The sequence below is a fragment of the Chaetodon auriga genome, chromosome 8 (assembly GCF_051107435.1).
Source record: "Chaetodon auriga isolate fChaAug3 chromosome 8, fChaAug3.hap1, whole genome shotgun sequence".
NCBI lineage: Eukaryota > Metazoa > Chordata > Actinopteri > Chaetodontiformes > Chaetodontidae > Chaetodon > Chaetodon auriga.
This window is the reverse complement of record NC_135081.1, coordinates 26,552,404-26,567,958: the sequence shown is the minus strand read 5'-3', so window position 1 is coordinate 26,567,958 and position 15,555 is coordinate 26,552,404. Positions and strand designations below refer to the sequence as shown.

The 15,555-nt window shown below is 44.5% G+C and overlaps 1 protein-coding gene across 1 annotated transcript; it reads left to right on the top strand.

Moving 5' to 3' along the window:
* The first annotated feature begins 363 nt into the window (after positions 1-363).
* Positions 364-14,592, top strand: ctsk (cathepsin K). The gene is made up of 8 exons (XM_076737596.1): positions 364-458; positions 1,841-1,964; positions 5,692-5,814; positions 7,872-8,024; positions 11,071-11,289; positions 12,500-12,665; positions 13,481-13,589; positions 13,737-14,592. The coding sequence occupies exons 2-8, from the start codon at positions 1,842-1,844 to the stop codon at positions 13,834-13,836; spliced, it is 993 nt and encodes a 330-aa protein (XP_076593711.1). The 5' UTR covers positions 364-458; position 1,841; the 3' UTR covers positions 13,837-14,592.
* The last annotated feature ends 963 nt before the right edge of the window (positions 14,593-15,555 follow it).

Genomic DNA, 15,555 nt, shown 5'->3' with positions numbered 1-15,555 from the left:
CTTCAGAGTTAAAGTCGAGCCCTTCCTCCTTCATGTCATATTGATTCTTGTACAGCCAAGAACTAAGCACATGTTCATATTTTACAATGATCGGATAAATAATCCACGTCCAAGATGGCATTTTTATTAAAAATCCAAGAGCCTTCTTCATTTTTCAAGCCGTGGCCCAGAATGCAGCAGAGTGCTGAGTTCACTGCCATCCGCCGTGAAGCTTCCAGAGGTGCCGGTGTAACCCGACACCTGACATCATCTGCTTTTCAGATCTCTGCTATTTGAGTGAAACCACATGTAATTCCCCTGCCTGGAAAAAAAAGAAACTCCTCCCCAGACCCTAAGCTCCCATTGTACTTCCTTAAACTGAACAGATATAAACTCACACACTGACCCACTTTGACAGCAGCTGAAGTCGGAGTCAGACCCAGAAAACTTCACCAAACTCTTTGACTTTCGGACTTAAGGTAAAGTTTACTGCTTTATTCTTCCTGGTGCAGAGTTTTACTTTCAGTTTTGCGAACTCCTTCTGTTGAACGGGGCTGGTTTTACAGCGACTGAAGATCAGTCTACAGGGATTTAACTTGACTAACACAAATGTTTTGCACTAAAGGTGAACCAGTTTGCACATAACCGAGCAAAACTGCACAAAAACCAGACAGAATTCACGTCACTGCAGGCACTGAATTCTCAGCAAAGCCTTCAAGTTTGACTCTTAAGATTTCCTCCCCTTGAATTTAGGCTCTCATAAATTCATACATGTTTTTTGCCAAAGTATTTCATCTTAATAGGATTAGGATTAGACAGTAAGTTTGACCTCGACACCTTAATGGAAAAAGTTTTGGAAGTCAGAGCTGCAGCCTTAACTGTGAGCTGAGCAGAGTTAATGTGGCGAACTCATGGAGAAATACAATAAGAGCCATACAAAAACATTTAGTATGAAATATTGATGCTTTATGTGCAACATGAATTCATCTTTAAAACATAAGGACTCTACCAGGAGGAGGATTGTTACGAGCCATGCAGCGCAGAGCACATATTTGTCAGATTAACGGTAAATGATTTGCATAGATCACGAAACCCTGATATTTAAATCACGACATTTCCATCAAACCACTCAAGGGTGAAGACATGCAGGATGTAATCAATGTGTGTAGGAAGCAGACAATGCACAGCAGCTCAGCTCACACAGCCTCAAAGCCAAAGAAACAGTTTGTTTTCTGCCTTTTAGTTCAGTTCTGCTTAACAGGTCGACGGCCTTTACTGGAAACAATGGACACAAACGCAGACGAGAAGCAGGATGTAGTAAAGGGAGAGAGAAAAAGCTGATGAATGACAGATGGCAGGAAGGCAGAGGGAAGCAAAGGTGGAGAAAAGATCAGACTCGTGAATATTTTACGTCTGGACTTGAAAATGCTTTGAAAGTGAATCCCTGACGAGAGAGCAGGGAAACTTTTCCAACACAGCAACACAAAGTTAACCTATTTAGCTGTTGTGTTGGCAGGCGACATCCATTTTCTTCAAATTCCATCGTGTCTACACAAATGCGCTCAGTATTTTCCTCAGACTTAGATTCCAGTGGACACAGCTCTGTGTGACTGGCTGCTGGACAGGATGCAGAGTTTCCCCTCAGCTGTTGGAAGGTTTCCTTGGAAATATAAACTAACAAGCTGCTTGTGGAGCACGAGGGACACCCAGTGAAACCGATCTGCAGACACCCAAACGATGCGACGTTTCATTTCATATCCTTTGATTCACAGCAGCCGCTCTGACCCTCATGCTGAACTCCTCGATGCAGGTCTTTGAGGCCTGATCCTGAAACATGAGGTTTTCTATGTTGTTCTTGCAGGATGTTGCAGTGCGTCTGCGTGTTGCTGCTGGCAGCCTCGGCCCTGGCCCACCTGGATGAAGCCACTCTGGACGCCCACTGGGAAGAGTGGAAGGTCACACACAGGAAAGAATATAATGGCCTGGTAAGTGTCTGCTAGTGTGTCCCACATCTGAGAGTTTGGACTTTTTAGTACAAAGTCCTCCATACTGTGAATAAGAGGACAGCGAGGTCGAAGCATACAAGTGACTATTTACACTTAAACCACGATCAGTTCAGCCGTTCTGTTGCCTAAACTGAAAAATCAAACACTTTAAAAAAGCTCTTTGTGACGTGTTAAGCAGTAGGTTTCAGGACATTATACAAAAATATATGTGTACATAATATATAACAGAGAATATATGTTATTGTGACTGTTTGTTGAACATCACAACTATGTAAAACTCCCATGAGTCCTCTTCTTAAAATCTCTTTTGATGTGTTTTTCTCAGTGAAAAGGACGAGTCAGAGGTCAGAGACAAAATACTTTAATTCATTTATAAGCTGCATACTTTGATGAATCTGTGTGCTTTTGTGTTGAAGCCTCATATCTTATTGAGAGACCACAGTTCTGAACTAAAGATCGGATTTGCACAAACCAAACTGTCCTTCGAAGAAAGTTTAGAAATCCTGACGGACACATCTGACTTTGCATGCAAAAACTCAGAAGCTGCAGATTTCCTGAACAGGAATTGAGAATTAAAGGACCAGTGTGGAGGATTTAGTGGCTTCTAGTGGTGAGGTTGCAGACTGTAACCAGCTGAATACCCCTCGGAGCTACTGTGGCATTAATTGGAATGTGTGTCATACTTTCATTAGAGCTGCAGCCTCAGTAGTTCCGGAGAAAAACAGTTGACTTCCTGAGTCCTTCATCAGGATGCTTTTCTTGGAAGCGTCAGTGACTGGGCTGCTTATCTGCGTCTGTCTTTGTGCTTGAGTGAATTGTTCAGCTTGTGGACGTCTTCGTGTTTGACTCACTGTCTGTCCACAGCTGACTCAATTTAACAGCCGCTCAGTTCAGTGTCTCCTCCCGTTCAGCTGGCCTGGTTCTGCTGTCGCCAGTCTGGTGGATGTTTATTCAGCTCTGTTTAGTTCGCATTAAGCAGAGCAGATGTTTCTCAGAGGAGAGGAGGAGAAGTAACTTGATTTCGATGCTAAATCTCCATCTGGATGGTTTCATTGTTCAGCGTTCGGTGTTGTATGTTATTCGTATGTGTGGGGCTTTATTTTATGTGAGATCAACAAGATAAAACCAGTGAGCAGTTAGTCCAGATAGGACAGAGTTTGCTGGGTCTTGTTTTCAGAATATTTATCGATATGGAGGAGGTCATTTAAGGACAGCCTCAGAAAATCTCTGCTTTTACCTGAAAACACCTGCAAAACCTCTCATTTCCATTTCACTAAATCTTTAAAAGATTTTGTGCTGCAAGTCCACTGAAATGTTTAGACTGTTAAAGTGTAGAAACTTTTATTTTTGGTGGATGATCGCACATCGTCAGCATATAGACAGTTTTTTTCTGATTATTGGTGCCGACGTGAACATCTGAAGTGTCCTCGCCCACTTCCTTTCACTGCTCCGTTGGTTTTGAGGTATGTAATTGCACAATTGCTGGCAGGATTATGTTCCCTGGAAATGTGTCTCATACTGTAGGAAGTGTCTAAGGGAGGCGACTGGAGCTGATGGGAAGCAAACAGTAGAAAGCTTCAAGGTTAGAACCGTAATTTTTAGGAGACAGGGCTGAGCAGAAAGGTGCAGTAAGAGCAGCACAGTCGGGTATGACAATGTCACGTTTAATTGGTCCTTTTCCTCGATGTACGACACGTTTCCTGGTCAAAAAGTCGTCTGTGTGAGAAAGCTTTAAAAACACCAAACGCAGCAAATTCACACGGAAGAGATGATTAATGCACGAGATGCTTCTTCATTTCTACTTCTGCAATGTTCCAATAGGCGACCTGGCTGCCTTCTATTCATAGACTGTGTTATCTGAGATCAGCTACAGCTTAGCTTAGATCATCACAAACAATCAATTAAAAAAGAAGAAGATGTGTCAGCTCGGAAAACAACCGTCAGGCCAACATTTACACAACATCTGCTGTCAGCTATCAGGTGTCCTGTGCCTCTCAAACCATTCATAACGAAACAGATCTTTATTTTTAAAAAGTGCTCTTTCTCCTTTGAGTCCGGTGAGGAAGATGAAGCTCCACCTGCAGCACCACCAGCAGAGCGATATCAGATATCATTAACTGTGAATCTTTAAAACATGTTAAAACACATCATGTTTTTCTTCTATCAGACACAAAACTGGCCGTGTGCGGTAAGAGCTGCAGGAGACAATCACGAGTGGAAAAACATTAGATGTGAGGCCGGCACTGGTTGCTCCACTTCCTTGTTTTGGCCCGCAGAAACAAGACAGATGGAGTCGTAGAACAGAGAATGAAAAGTAAAGCAGGGCAGGCACAATGAGAATTTACAGTGACTTCTTCTGTCTCATCATTAGCCAGTAATTCAGAAAAGTTGGTTTCCAAACAGCTGCAGGCCCACTTCAGCAAACTGTTTGTTGTCTTTGATTCGGGATTTCCCACTAACCATCCAAACGCAGCCATTTGAATCCCGGACAGAAGCGTCTCTTCAGCGTTCAGCTGAGGCTAACTGAAGCCCTCGTGTTTGATATTGAGCTGAATTGCACACAGCCGTCAGCAGGTGTCAAAAATTTCCCGCAGTGGAAACTCCTCTCACCTTCGGCTCTATAATTCCTCCCTTTTCACTTCCCTGTCGCTAAAATTCACAGTCATCGTTTATGTAATTTCTGGCTGTGGCAGAGAAAGGAAATGTAATTTAGTTGGCGTCAAAGCGGAGTCGACCATGAGTTGACTTCCTGAGCGCTGGCTGAGCATCTGTTATCCCTCCGCTCTTCACCTCCGGCTGGAGGTCACCACGCTGCAGCTGTGGAGTGTGTTTGTTTGCGTCTCGGTGTGTGTTCAGATGCACGTGTGCAGGTTATCTGCAGCGCTGCGTGCGCAGCGTGCTTTTATCTGCATCTGTATGTAAATGCATGTATTTCTTTGAATGTGTGTGTGTGCGCATATGATCGTTAGCGGTGTGTTATTTACATTCCCGTGTAGTCAGCAGAACAGAGTGCAGCTCTCTCTCTCCCATAGTGATTTTAATCAGTATTCCTCCAACAGTTCCTCTGATTCAACCCTCCTTGAACTGACATCAACGCAACAGAATCAAAGACTCCTTGCATCATTTGCATTTTCCATTACTGGAATGGATATCAAGATAGAAATGGTGATTATAGTTATGCTAATGGTTGTTAAGACCACGAATATTAAGTGGAGCGCGGCTGTTTTTTAGGTAAGCGACCGAGCATTGGCTGTATCTTATTCCCATATTGTGACATCCACAGTTCGCATATGAATGAACAGATGATACAGCTGTGATGAGATGCAGATACTCTAAAAGTGAAGGATAAAGGGATATTTTAACACAAATGACAGTTGCATTGGACAGTTATGTTGCTGCATTCGCTCTACAAGGGAACATCATTATGCGTATGCACTGGTTTAATTGGCCTAATTAATGAAATGGGGCTGTAACACAGACAAGCTTCCTTTCCTTGCTAATTAAAACATAAATTTGCCCTATTTGCCCAGATTAATTTCTTTTAGCTGTCAGGTGTCAGTGCAGGAAGTTAAGACTGAAATATACCAAAGGTGGACTGTGGCATGTTATGACCTCCGTCTGAAGCCCATCAGCGCCTGGTGAAGAGAAAAGGCTGGTGTCTGGTGGCGTTTGGACTCACACTGACACATGCACTTGTCTGTCTCAGGGTGAAGAGGAGATCCGCAGGGCCGTCTGGGAGAAGAACATGCGCATGATTGAAGCCCACAACCAGGAGGCAGTGCTGGGCATGCACTCCTACGAGCTGGGGATGAACCACCTGGGCGACATGGTGAGTCTGAGGCGGTCCCGCGTGCTCGGCTGTCGTATCTGACCAGCTGTCATGGCACCAGCTCGCTGCCATTCACATGCCTCAAGATCTGATTCTGTATCACACATTCAAGCTGCAGCTAACAAGTCTTTTCACTGTCGATTGATTCGCTGATGTGACGTCAAAGTGACGTCTTCAAATGTCTCCTTTTGTCTGACCAACAGTCCACGACTCAATACATGTCAGTTTATTCGGAGAATATTTAGCCTGGGACAACAAAAAACAGAGGAATTATTCATTGTTTTTAATGGCCGTTGGCTGAGGATGAATAAAAATGCCAACAGTGGGCAGACGATGGTTTGCACAGTTTGTCAAACAGACCAGAAGTAGGTTGCTTCCCATAATGATGTTATACTCAAATAAACACACACCTTGACAAGTGCTTTGCTACTAGGCTATTATTCATTTCAGGAGCCCATTTCTACAGAAAAATATACATACTGACACAAAAATGGCACCAGAAATTTGTCAAATGAGGCTTTCTGGGAAGCTCGTGTCTGTCTCAGGGGAGACGAGCTCCTCGTAGCTCCTCTGTATTTCAAATGGATGAAAAAGAAAAGCAGCAAATCCTCACTTTTGAGAAGCCGGAGCCAGAAAATGTTTTGCAGTTTTGCTTAAAGAATAACTAAAATGAGGATTTGATTGTTGATGAAATAGTATTAGTTTTCTGTCATTCGACTAATTGTTGCAGGTCCAGAAATCGATAAGCTTTGATCCACTTCCAGCTACAGTCTGTGCATCAGAGCACAGGCTGACATACAGCTGTCATTAGCAAATGTAGCGAGTGCTAATTGATTTGTCTGCTAAGTGCATTCAGCATTGAAAATCCCGTTTCATTTCCCCACCAGAGCCTCACATTATAAGACAGAGAGGCCAGAGGGAAGTCATGAGGTGTGCAGCGAAACCTGCTCAAAGCAGCGTCTCAGTGTCAGAGATTCATTTCCTCTGCACTTCTGCCTTTGAGCTCCTGTCAGCTCTGTTTTTCCCTCCACTCATGAATGCTGCAGCTCATTGAGGTGAAACAAAATGGCGGTTTGCTGCCCTTAAATCAGCTGCAGACAGTCACACGTATGTCAACATGGGTCACGACTGATGGCTGCTTCTGCATCGAGACGCCGGCTTTAACAAGCTGTGCGTCAGAGGTGGGAAACGAGGTGCGCCATCGCAGCGCGCCGCCGCTCGGCTCATTTATTAGTGACAGGAACATGTTTGCACATCCGGATCGTGGATAAAGTGCCAGTTTGATGTTTATGCAGGAACAGGTGGCGGGAAATGAAGGATGTGTTTCCATTTTCATTTTGACTGGAAGCACTTAAGTGAAATGAAAGACATTAACAGATGGTCTGTATTTCTTCCGTTAATGATCTTCCTGCTCGCAGACTGAGCTGTAATGAGAGCACTGGGGGACTCTATTAATAATAAATGGCAGGAGTTTTTAAAAATAATTGCTGTGTGTCGTTTAAGCAGCAGTTTCATTGTGACAGCCAGCAAACAGCACAGGAGTCGTTCTTCATTTCCTCTTTCGGTCGCCGCACGCTGCTCGCCTGCTTCTTCTTTTCTGCCTTTGTTTGTAAACCTCGCAGCTTTTTCATGTGCACTTTTGTGCACTTCTGGTGTCACTTTTTTGACATTTGTACAGTACAGAAAAGTGACATTTCACTTTGGAGTAACTGTGTTAAAGCCGTCTCTTGATGAAATACTTTTCATCCTCTGTCACCCTGCTGAATCAAATCCTCCCTCTGCCATATCTTCCTTTACTTCTTCTTGTCTTAAGTCTAAAAATAAATCCCCTCTGCTTCTCTTCTCTTGTTCCTGCCCCAAAACATTTCTATCTCTCGAGATTATTCCAGGAACCGAGGAAGCTTTCATCCCGTGTATTGTCAGTGCAGCACAACCTGTAACCCTTCACTTCTTCTGTTTTTGATGAAGAAGCTCAACCTGCTGCTGCTGCAGCCTGAATGAAACATCCCACAACCTGAAACATGGTGTGAAAGTCAACTGTGTGTGTGTTTGTGCAGACGTCGGAGGAAGTGTCCGAGAAGATGACCGGCCTGCAGATCCCGATGATGCACGAGCGCAGCTTCACCATGGCTCTGGACGACGACGTGTCCGGGCTTCCCAAATACGTCGACTACCGCAAGAAGGGCATGGTGACTTCTGTGAAGAACCAGGTCAGAGGTCATCCGTTAACGATCCCTGTTTCTGTGTATCCAGCTCATGAGGGCTGATTTGGTTACTTTAGCAGCTTTCTGGGGAAAAGTTTGTCCTCGTCCTCAAAGCCTCTCTCCGTAAAACCAAAATATACCAAATGAAATGACTTTTGTGTTTTCTCCTGAAAGTGAAGCAGCTAAATGGAAGTGTGCCATGCTTCTTCTTTTATTTGCACCAATGCTTTTCAGCTGCGACGTGTCAAAACGTCTTCCATAAGAACAAGTCCAGGCTTGTCTTGGAGGGAGGAGTGGACTCATTCTGGTCTCAGAGGGCAGAAATGAGCCTGGATGAGGTGAAGCATGAGCCACTCAAAGCTGTACTTAAACAGGTGCGATACAGTGAGATGAATGCATGATCAGAAGTGATTCATACAGCATGTTGTAGTTTTCGAAGAGGAAAGGCTTCACGGATGAAAACAAACTTCTTTATTGGGTGAATGCACACTTGGAGTCACAAATATGCAGCCATGCAGGAAATCCCACCAGGAAATTACAATGAAAGTTCATCTGTGGGCAGAAAAGTGGAAGAACCTGTTGGTGCTCATGTTCCCGTCAATCATTTATGACATAAGTGAAACAGAAGCGAGCAGCGCTGTCGTGTTTCAGCACGTGATGGTGTTTATTTGAGGGTTTGGGGAAAACTGAGCAAAAGTTCCCGAGGCTGTTTTCAGGCAAACTGTTGGGAAGGAAACACAAAACATTGATTTCTGGAGGGAAACGTGGCAGACGCAAAAATAATGACATCAGCTGGGAACAAAGTGTTTAACACGATTAAAGCAAACTGCTGAAACATGAGATCAGAAACATGTGAAGAATAGTTTCTATGTTATGTGTTTATACCTGAACATGATGGAAAACATAGACTTTGTATAACTCTGTCTGGAGATACGAGGTTTTGAAAAGCATCTTCCAGCATGTGTGAGTGGTGAGGTGGCCTCCTCCAAAGAGCTGCAGCACCTCAGAGAGGCTGAATCACATTCATTATGTGGCAAATATTGTTGAAAACAGGCTTCCAGTGAATGAAAACATCCTCCATCCCTCGTCATTTCCAGCCTTCGCTCACACTCCACACGGTTAGAGAGCGACCACGTCAGCGGCCGGAGGAAACGGCTCTTTCTCACCGCTAATGGACTTTTAAAACTGAAGAATGGCTGTGATTATGAAATGTAATCAGTCATTAGGAGTGGATGGGACGGCCCGGCCTTATTTATGTAAACAAGGTTTGAGCAGAACAGGAAGAGCATAGATTGAGATATGACATCTGTGCTTTCTGCCAACAGGCAGACGAGCAGCGGCGTGATTTGATGTTATCTAATGAACATCTGAGCTGATACTGAAGCACAGTTCATGTTCGGTCTTCATTCTTCATGTGTTGTTTAGTTTGGCTAATTAAAAAGTGTCTGTTTTAGTTTAGTTTTATTGACACTGAGGTCCAGTGTTAATGTTTCTGGCAAACAAAAACAGATTTTTGTTGGTTTTTTCCAAAAATTTAAAAGCAGATATTCTTTCTATTAATCCACAAATTCAGTCTTATTTCTTACTCTGATCAAAAACAAAAATAATAATCAAAACTTCTTTGAAAAAAGTGACTTAGCTGGCTTAAATGTAGTTTAAACATAATTATCTTTAAAAGCCCCAAACAGATGGTTTCAGAATCAGACATTAATTTCCAGTAATACTACTACCAATAACAATAACGTCTGTGAGTGCAGTCGGTTTATGTGGGGGCCGTTGTCGCCCTCTGGTGGATGAAGATCAAACTGCAGCCTCGAACAGGACTCGAGCTGCTCTCTGCTTCCTGTTGTTCATGAATTATGCAGCAGGCTGGCTGCACTCTCTGCATACTAACAGCTTCCTCCCCAGCTCCTTTTATGATGACTGAACTGCATTTTGATGTTTTGTTTGTCTGAGGCAAATTTCAGTTATAGCAGAGCTCAAAGCCACATTGAGAAGGTCCCCGGGGGACTGACGTGATTACACATTTACAAAGTCGTTAATTGGAGCGGCTCAGAGCAGCAGAGTGTCGGCCTGTTTTCCTTGAGGAGGAGCAGCAGAGGTGTTCAAAGCCATAAGTTTATATTTATTAATACTGAACACAGCAGCTCTGTTCTCCTTTTTATGAAGCTCAAACAGACGCTCTTAACTGAGACTGGAAATATCGATTCAGACCAGGTTGTTTTGGCTTTTATGTACGTTCGTTGAAGACACGACGTGGCTAAATGTTTGTGGAAACCTGAGCACCACGACAGGTGAACCTGAGGTTTTCCACCAGATGCTGAAGAGCATCAGTGAGGTCCAGCACCGATGCTGGTCATCAGGTCTGACTCACAGTCCACGTTCCAGGTCATCCCAGAGGTGCTGGACGGAACTGGAATGGGAATGTCTGCTTGTCACCTGTCATTGCTGGTTTGTTATGGCTGCTGGTTGTAACCAAACCAAAGCGTGTTTGTGTGCAGAGGGTGAAATGATCCAATATTATACGAGAGAAAATGTAAATATTACAGAAAAGTCTAAAAAAGACAACAGCTTCCTGTCCTCTTCAGCCTCTCACGACCCCTCAGGTTTATCCTGTGACCCTGTGTGAGGGCCCTGGCCCCAGGCTGGGGGTCACTAATCTGAGATTTCTGCACACGCACAGTGTGACAGAGCAGTGACATTGTTTGATGAGACAGACAGAACCGTTGTCAAAGTCTGCCTCCTAGTGGACAGACAGCAGAAGACACGTTTGACTCCCTCAGGCTGATGAAGCGCTGAGATTTGTTCTGATCAGTCATTTATCCGCCAGTTATTTCCTCCATTCATCAAACATCTTTCACAACGTACCGTCTTCAGATTGCTTTTTTCCTTTTTTTTGTCCTATTTGCTGATTTTCTGTGATTGAGATAATCACCTGCTTTACTGAGAATCTACATATTAATTATTCTTTTACACCATCTAACCAACCATGTGCACCTTCTAGCCCAAAGTCAAACTACACCCCTCACTCTCCTTTCCTTCATCCACTCAGGGCTCCTGTGGCTCCTGTTGGGCCTTCAGCTCGGCCGGGGCCCTCGAGGGCCAGCTGGCCAAGAAGACGGGTAATCTGGTGGACCTCAGTCCCCAGAACCTGGTGGACTGCGTCAAAGAGAACGACGGCTGCGGAGGAGGATACATGACCAACGCCTTCAAGTACGTGCAGGAAAACGGAGGCATCGACTCGGAGGAGGCGTACCCGTACATCGGAGAGGTGAGGAGGCGAAGTGCATTCTCCTCAGTGGTTCAAATCCTCGCTCTCAGTCATAAACCATCGTGTGTCCTGGGAGGCGAAGTGGCCACAGGAAGTGAGGTTGCCACATCTTTGCACGTTTCATTTTTTTTTCCTGTCATGTGTCGAAGCTTCTTCCCTTTCTGGTGCTGGTGTGACATCCTGTTCTGTGGCCATAAACCACAGCGACCCCCGTTCTAATGCGTCAGAATGTTTCAAGAACAGGCCAGTGGAAACATATTCAAGGAGGTTTGTCACGTCAAACCGAAGCTGTAGAACCATCCTGCTAATGAGTAATCAATTATCCTCCAGCCGTTTAGTATCGTACTCTCCGGGTGTGCGAAACAGGTTTTTAAAGACAATTTGATCAAAAATCCTGACTGTTAGCACCAGGAGTCACACCCCAAAGACTTGATGCTATCCAAAAGCAACAAAACCGGCCGACCAGCACCTTTAAAGCTTCTGCCAATTAACACAAAGAACCTCGTTTAAGCTGGTACAAAGACCGAGGTGTAAAACAGGAGCCAGGCCAGCCGTTTCCCTGATTCCAGTGTGTAAGCATGAGAGATACTGATACTGACATTAAACACAGTCTTGCATAAATCCAGAATCCAGAAATCAGCCGGTTACCACAACAGCAGGGCTGCAGACACAGACTGAAACCAAGTGGTCAGTGGTTCCTCACTGGGCAGCCAATCACATGTCACACAACGAAAAAAAGAATCCTAAGCTTTATTCTGTTTGACCCTGAAAGCAGCAAACATGTCAGTGGATGGAGGTGATTGAGCAGAAATGATGAGGCAGAAAGTCACTGTCTCACAAAGCAAACACAGCTTCCTCTTTAGTTCGAGAAGGAAGTGAACGGTATGTTAATGATCAGAGGCTGCGGCCTGCACACGGTTTGTACACCAGGAATGTACCGAGGCTGTGATCAGACATGTCACATGAAGCGTGCATGTGACAGTAAAATCATCAGGGTTAGCACACACAGCTGCAACGAATAACTCTTTCCTTTATGGTTTGTCCATCGACTGTTTAAAACATCAGACTCCATTGTGATAAAACCTCCAAAACATTCAATTTAATGCAGCGTAAGACAAAGCAGCTTTTTCAGCCTGAGTTTGTTTGCTCTGAAGAGAAAACAGGAAAGAGATGTTTCAGGTATTAGACTCCCCCTTCGTGTTGTGTGCAGGACGAGGAGTGCCGCTACAATTCATCAGGCATGGCAGCCCAGTGCAAAGGCTACAAGGAGGTCCCGGTGGGCAACGAGCACGCGCTGGCTGTCGCCCTGTTCAAAGTGGGTCCGGTGTCTGTGGGCATCGACGCCACCCTGAGCAGCTTCCAGTTCTACAGCAAAGGTCAGTGAACCCCGGATCTCATTGTGTCAAATCTAAAACCTTGACTGTTGAATCAGGGGTTTGAAGGATTTTAGTAACTTGTGGAGCGTTTATATTCTACATTTTAAAAAACTGGCTGTTAAACATGCTGATTCCAGAGACTTTTTGCACTCTGATTTCTGAAGTTGCAGTTTCTGAAGCTGATTTGGTGTCGCAGCCTGTCGCCTGCAGCTCTCCATCTAACAGATCGCTGCTGTTGCTCCCTCTCGTTCCATTTCTCCCTGACATATTTCATACAGCTCTGACACGGTGTGAAGGCAGCAAACGATAGCTGAATCAATACAACGTGAAAAAATCCAGGCCTGCCCTGAACACACCACCAAAAAGATTTTTAACCTGATAATGACTTTAACAGTGAAATGTTCGCTGTGTGAAACACGAATAAAACACAATGTGATCACCTGATCTGATCCTTTGTGACATAAACTGACCTGAAAACAGTCACAAAGACAATATATTCAATGTTTTTCCTCATCAGCTTCGGTGGTTTTTGTAAATATCTGCTTATTGTGAATACGAACACGTTTCACAGACTGGGAAAGATGTGGAACGCTCCAAAAACACCTGTTTGGAACATTCCACAGGTAAACAGGCTCATTGGTAACAGGTGAGAGGATCATGATTGGGTATGAAAGGAGCATCCTGGAAAGGCTCAGTCGCTCACAGAGGATGGAGCGACGTTCACCTCTTTGCTGGTGAACAGTTTGTTTTATTTCCGTGTCACAGCGTTCAGGCCTGTTTGGAATCACTCTGACGCTCTTCCATCATGTTCCCAGGTGTTTACTACGACCCCAACTGCAACAAAGACGACATCAATCACGCCGTGCTGGCAGTGGGATACGGAGTGAGCGGGAAGGGGAAGAAGTACTGGATCGTCAAGAACAGGTGGGTCACATCACCTGTCTGAACGGCAGCAGGTGCTCACGAGGCCGCCAAAACGAGAAGGCTGGTTGTTTGCCTCCTGACAGACTGTTTGACTCAACAACTCTCTTTCTTCCGCCTCTGTCGTCGTCTTTTCTCTCTCCCTGACAGCTGGGGCGAGGGCTGGGGCAAAGGCGGCTACATCCTGATGGCACGTAACCGTGGCAACCTCTGCGGCATCGCCAACCTCGCCAGCTACCCCATCATGTGAGGAGACGAGCGCGGGGCTCAGAGGAAGACGTGGGAGGACGGAGGAGCTTTGCTTAGACTACTACCAACAAAAATGTTCATTCCAGCATGTCAGCGACCACTACAAGAAATGACAGAGTCTACTTTATGTTTATGCAGCGAACATGTTTTTAAATTACCATAAAATACAAAGAAATGCAGCCTGGACTTTAGGTTTTTTTTTTTTTTTTGGAGAGAACCTCTTCCAGTGACGAAAGGGCTAGATGGAGTCTGATGGATGTCTTTAAAAATGTCTGAGGACATTTGGTCATCTTGAGTTATTTGAAGCACTTTGAACGCCTTCACTCTTTACAGTTTTATCTCCAAACCAGCAGCCGCCTGCTGTGGTCTCCTCCATACAGAAACAGTGTGAGCGCCTCCAGGACGTGGTGCAAATAACGCTAAACCAGACCGCAGGTTGGTTTGGAGCCGGTGCGCCAGGCACGGCCAACATGTCGCAGTATGCTGCAGGTAGTCGGCGACGGTTTCAGTCCATAGCTTTAATCTTTGAACAGTTTGTGTGGAAACTAACAGGGTGTAAATTCCGAGTGTCAGGAAACATTGCTGGCCAATGAGAGCTCTTCCTTTCCTGTCGATGCAGTCAGCTCCTCTAAAATCGTAAATGGTGTTTCTCTTGATCACGTCGACTTTTGTTGTTGTTGTTCTGTTCCGCACTTTTCTGATGATCAAACTGTAAACTGATGTTTTCTAAGAAATTAAATAAAGATTTAATTTTGAAGTTGAATGCGTCGTTTGGATTCTTCGTACTAAACCAAAGAAATGGGGGATACTGCTGTAAAGTTTAGCACTTAGCGACATTTTGTAATGAAGTATTTTCTCTCGATCTTTAGCATAAAAATACTGCGGTGAGTCCAGTTTGTCAACGCGCTGTAATTCTGTCAAACAAGGACTCATTTAGAGGAATCAGTTGATTCCTGAGGATATACAGCACGTATGATACATCACAGTGATACTCAAATAGTGGCCCCGGGCCCATGTCTGGCCCTCTGTGCCCCCCTGAGGAAAGCTGAAGTCTTGCCTTTCATACTTAACAATAAAACATTTAGACGACTTTTCACAAATCTACTGCAGATAAATTTCACGTTCATGTAATCCTGTGACATCTAATGCAGCCCCTGAATACTGAGGAGAGGCCCAGTTTGACCACTGACGCCTGATAAACTCAGGAAGTAACTAACAGATAAATATGAGACTCTGGCCTGTCGATCGTAACAGATCACATTCCTGATTCAAAATGAGGTTTAACCTGTTTGTCCTCACTGACTAACAGGAGTTAAGACGTCTGTCCTCGGTGCTAAAACAGTTAATCTTAAAGGAATAAGAAGCAGATGAGGATGTCTGTAAAAGATCAAAGCTGACACTTGAATCCTTTGCTGACCGCTGCTGTATTGTTTCCAGTCATGTTTCTCTTGGACCACAGTCACGTGAAATACTTTGCAAAACCTCTGCACTTTTAAACAGTTTGTGTACGATATGCAAAATGAATCCCAGAGCTTCACATGAACTGACTCAGCGGAGATGAGGAGGGATTCATTCAAGAGCTGAGCACGCTGTGAAACTGAATGTTACTGAATACTGGAACCAAATATAATAATATAAAGCTTAAAAACATTTGTTCAACATATTCAAAACTAATAAAGTTTTCTGTCTCAGGGGGACATCTGGGCTGATGTTTTCTGTA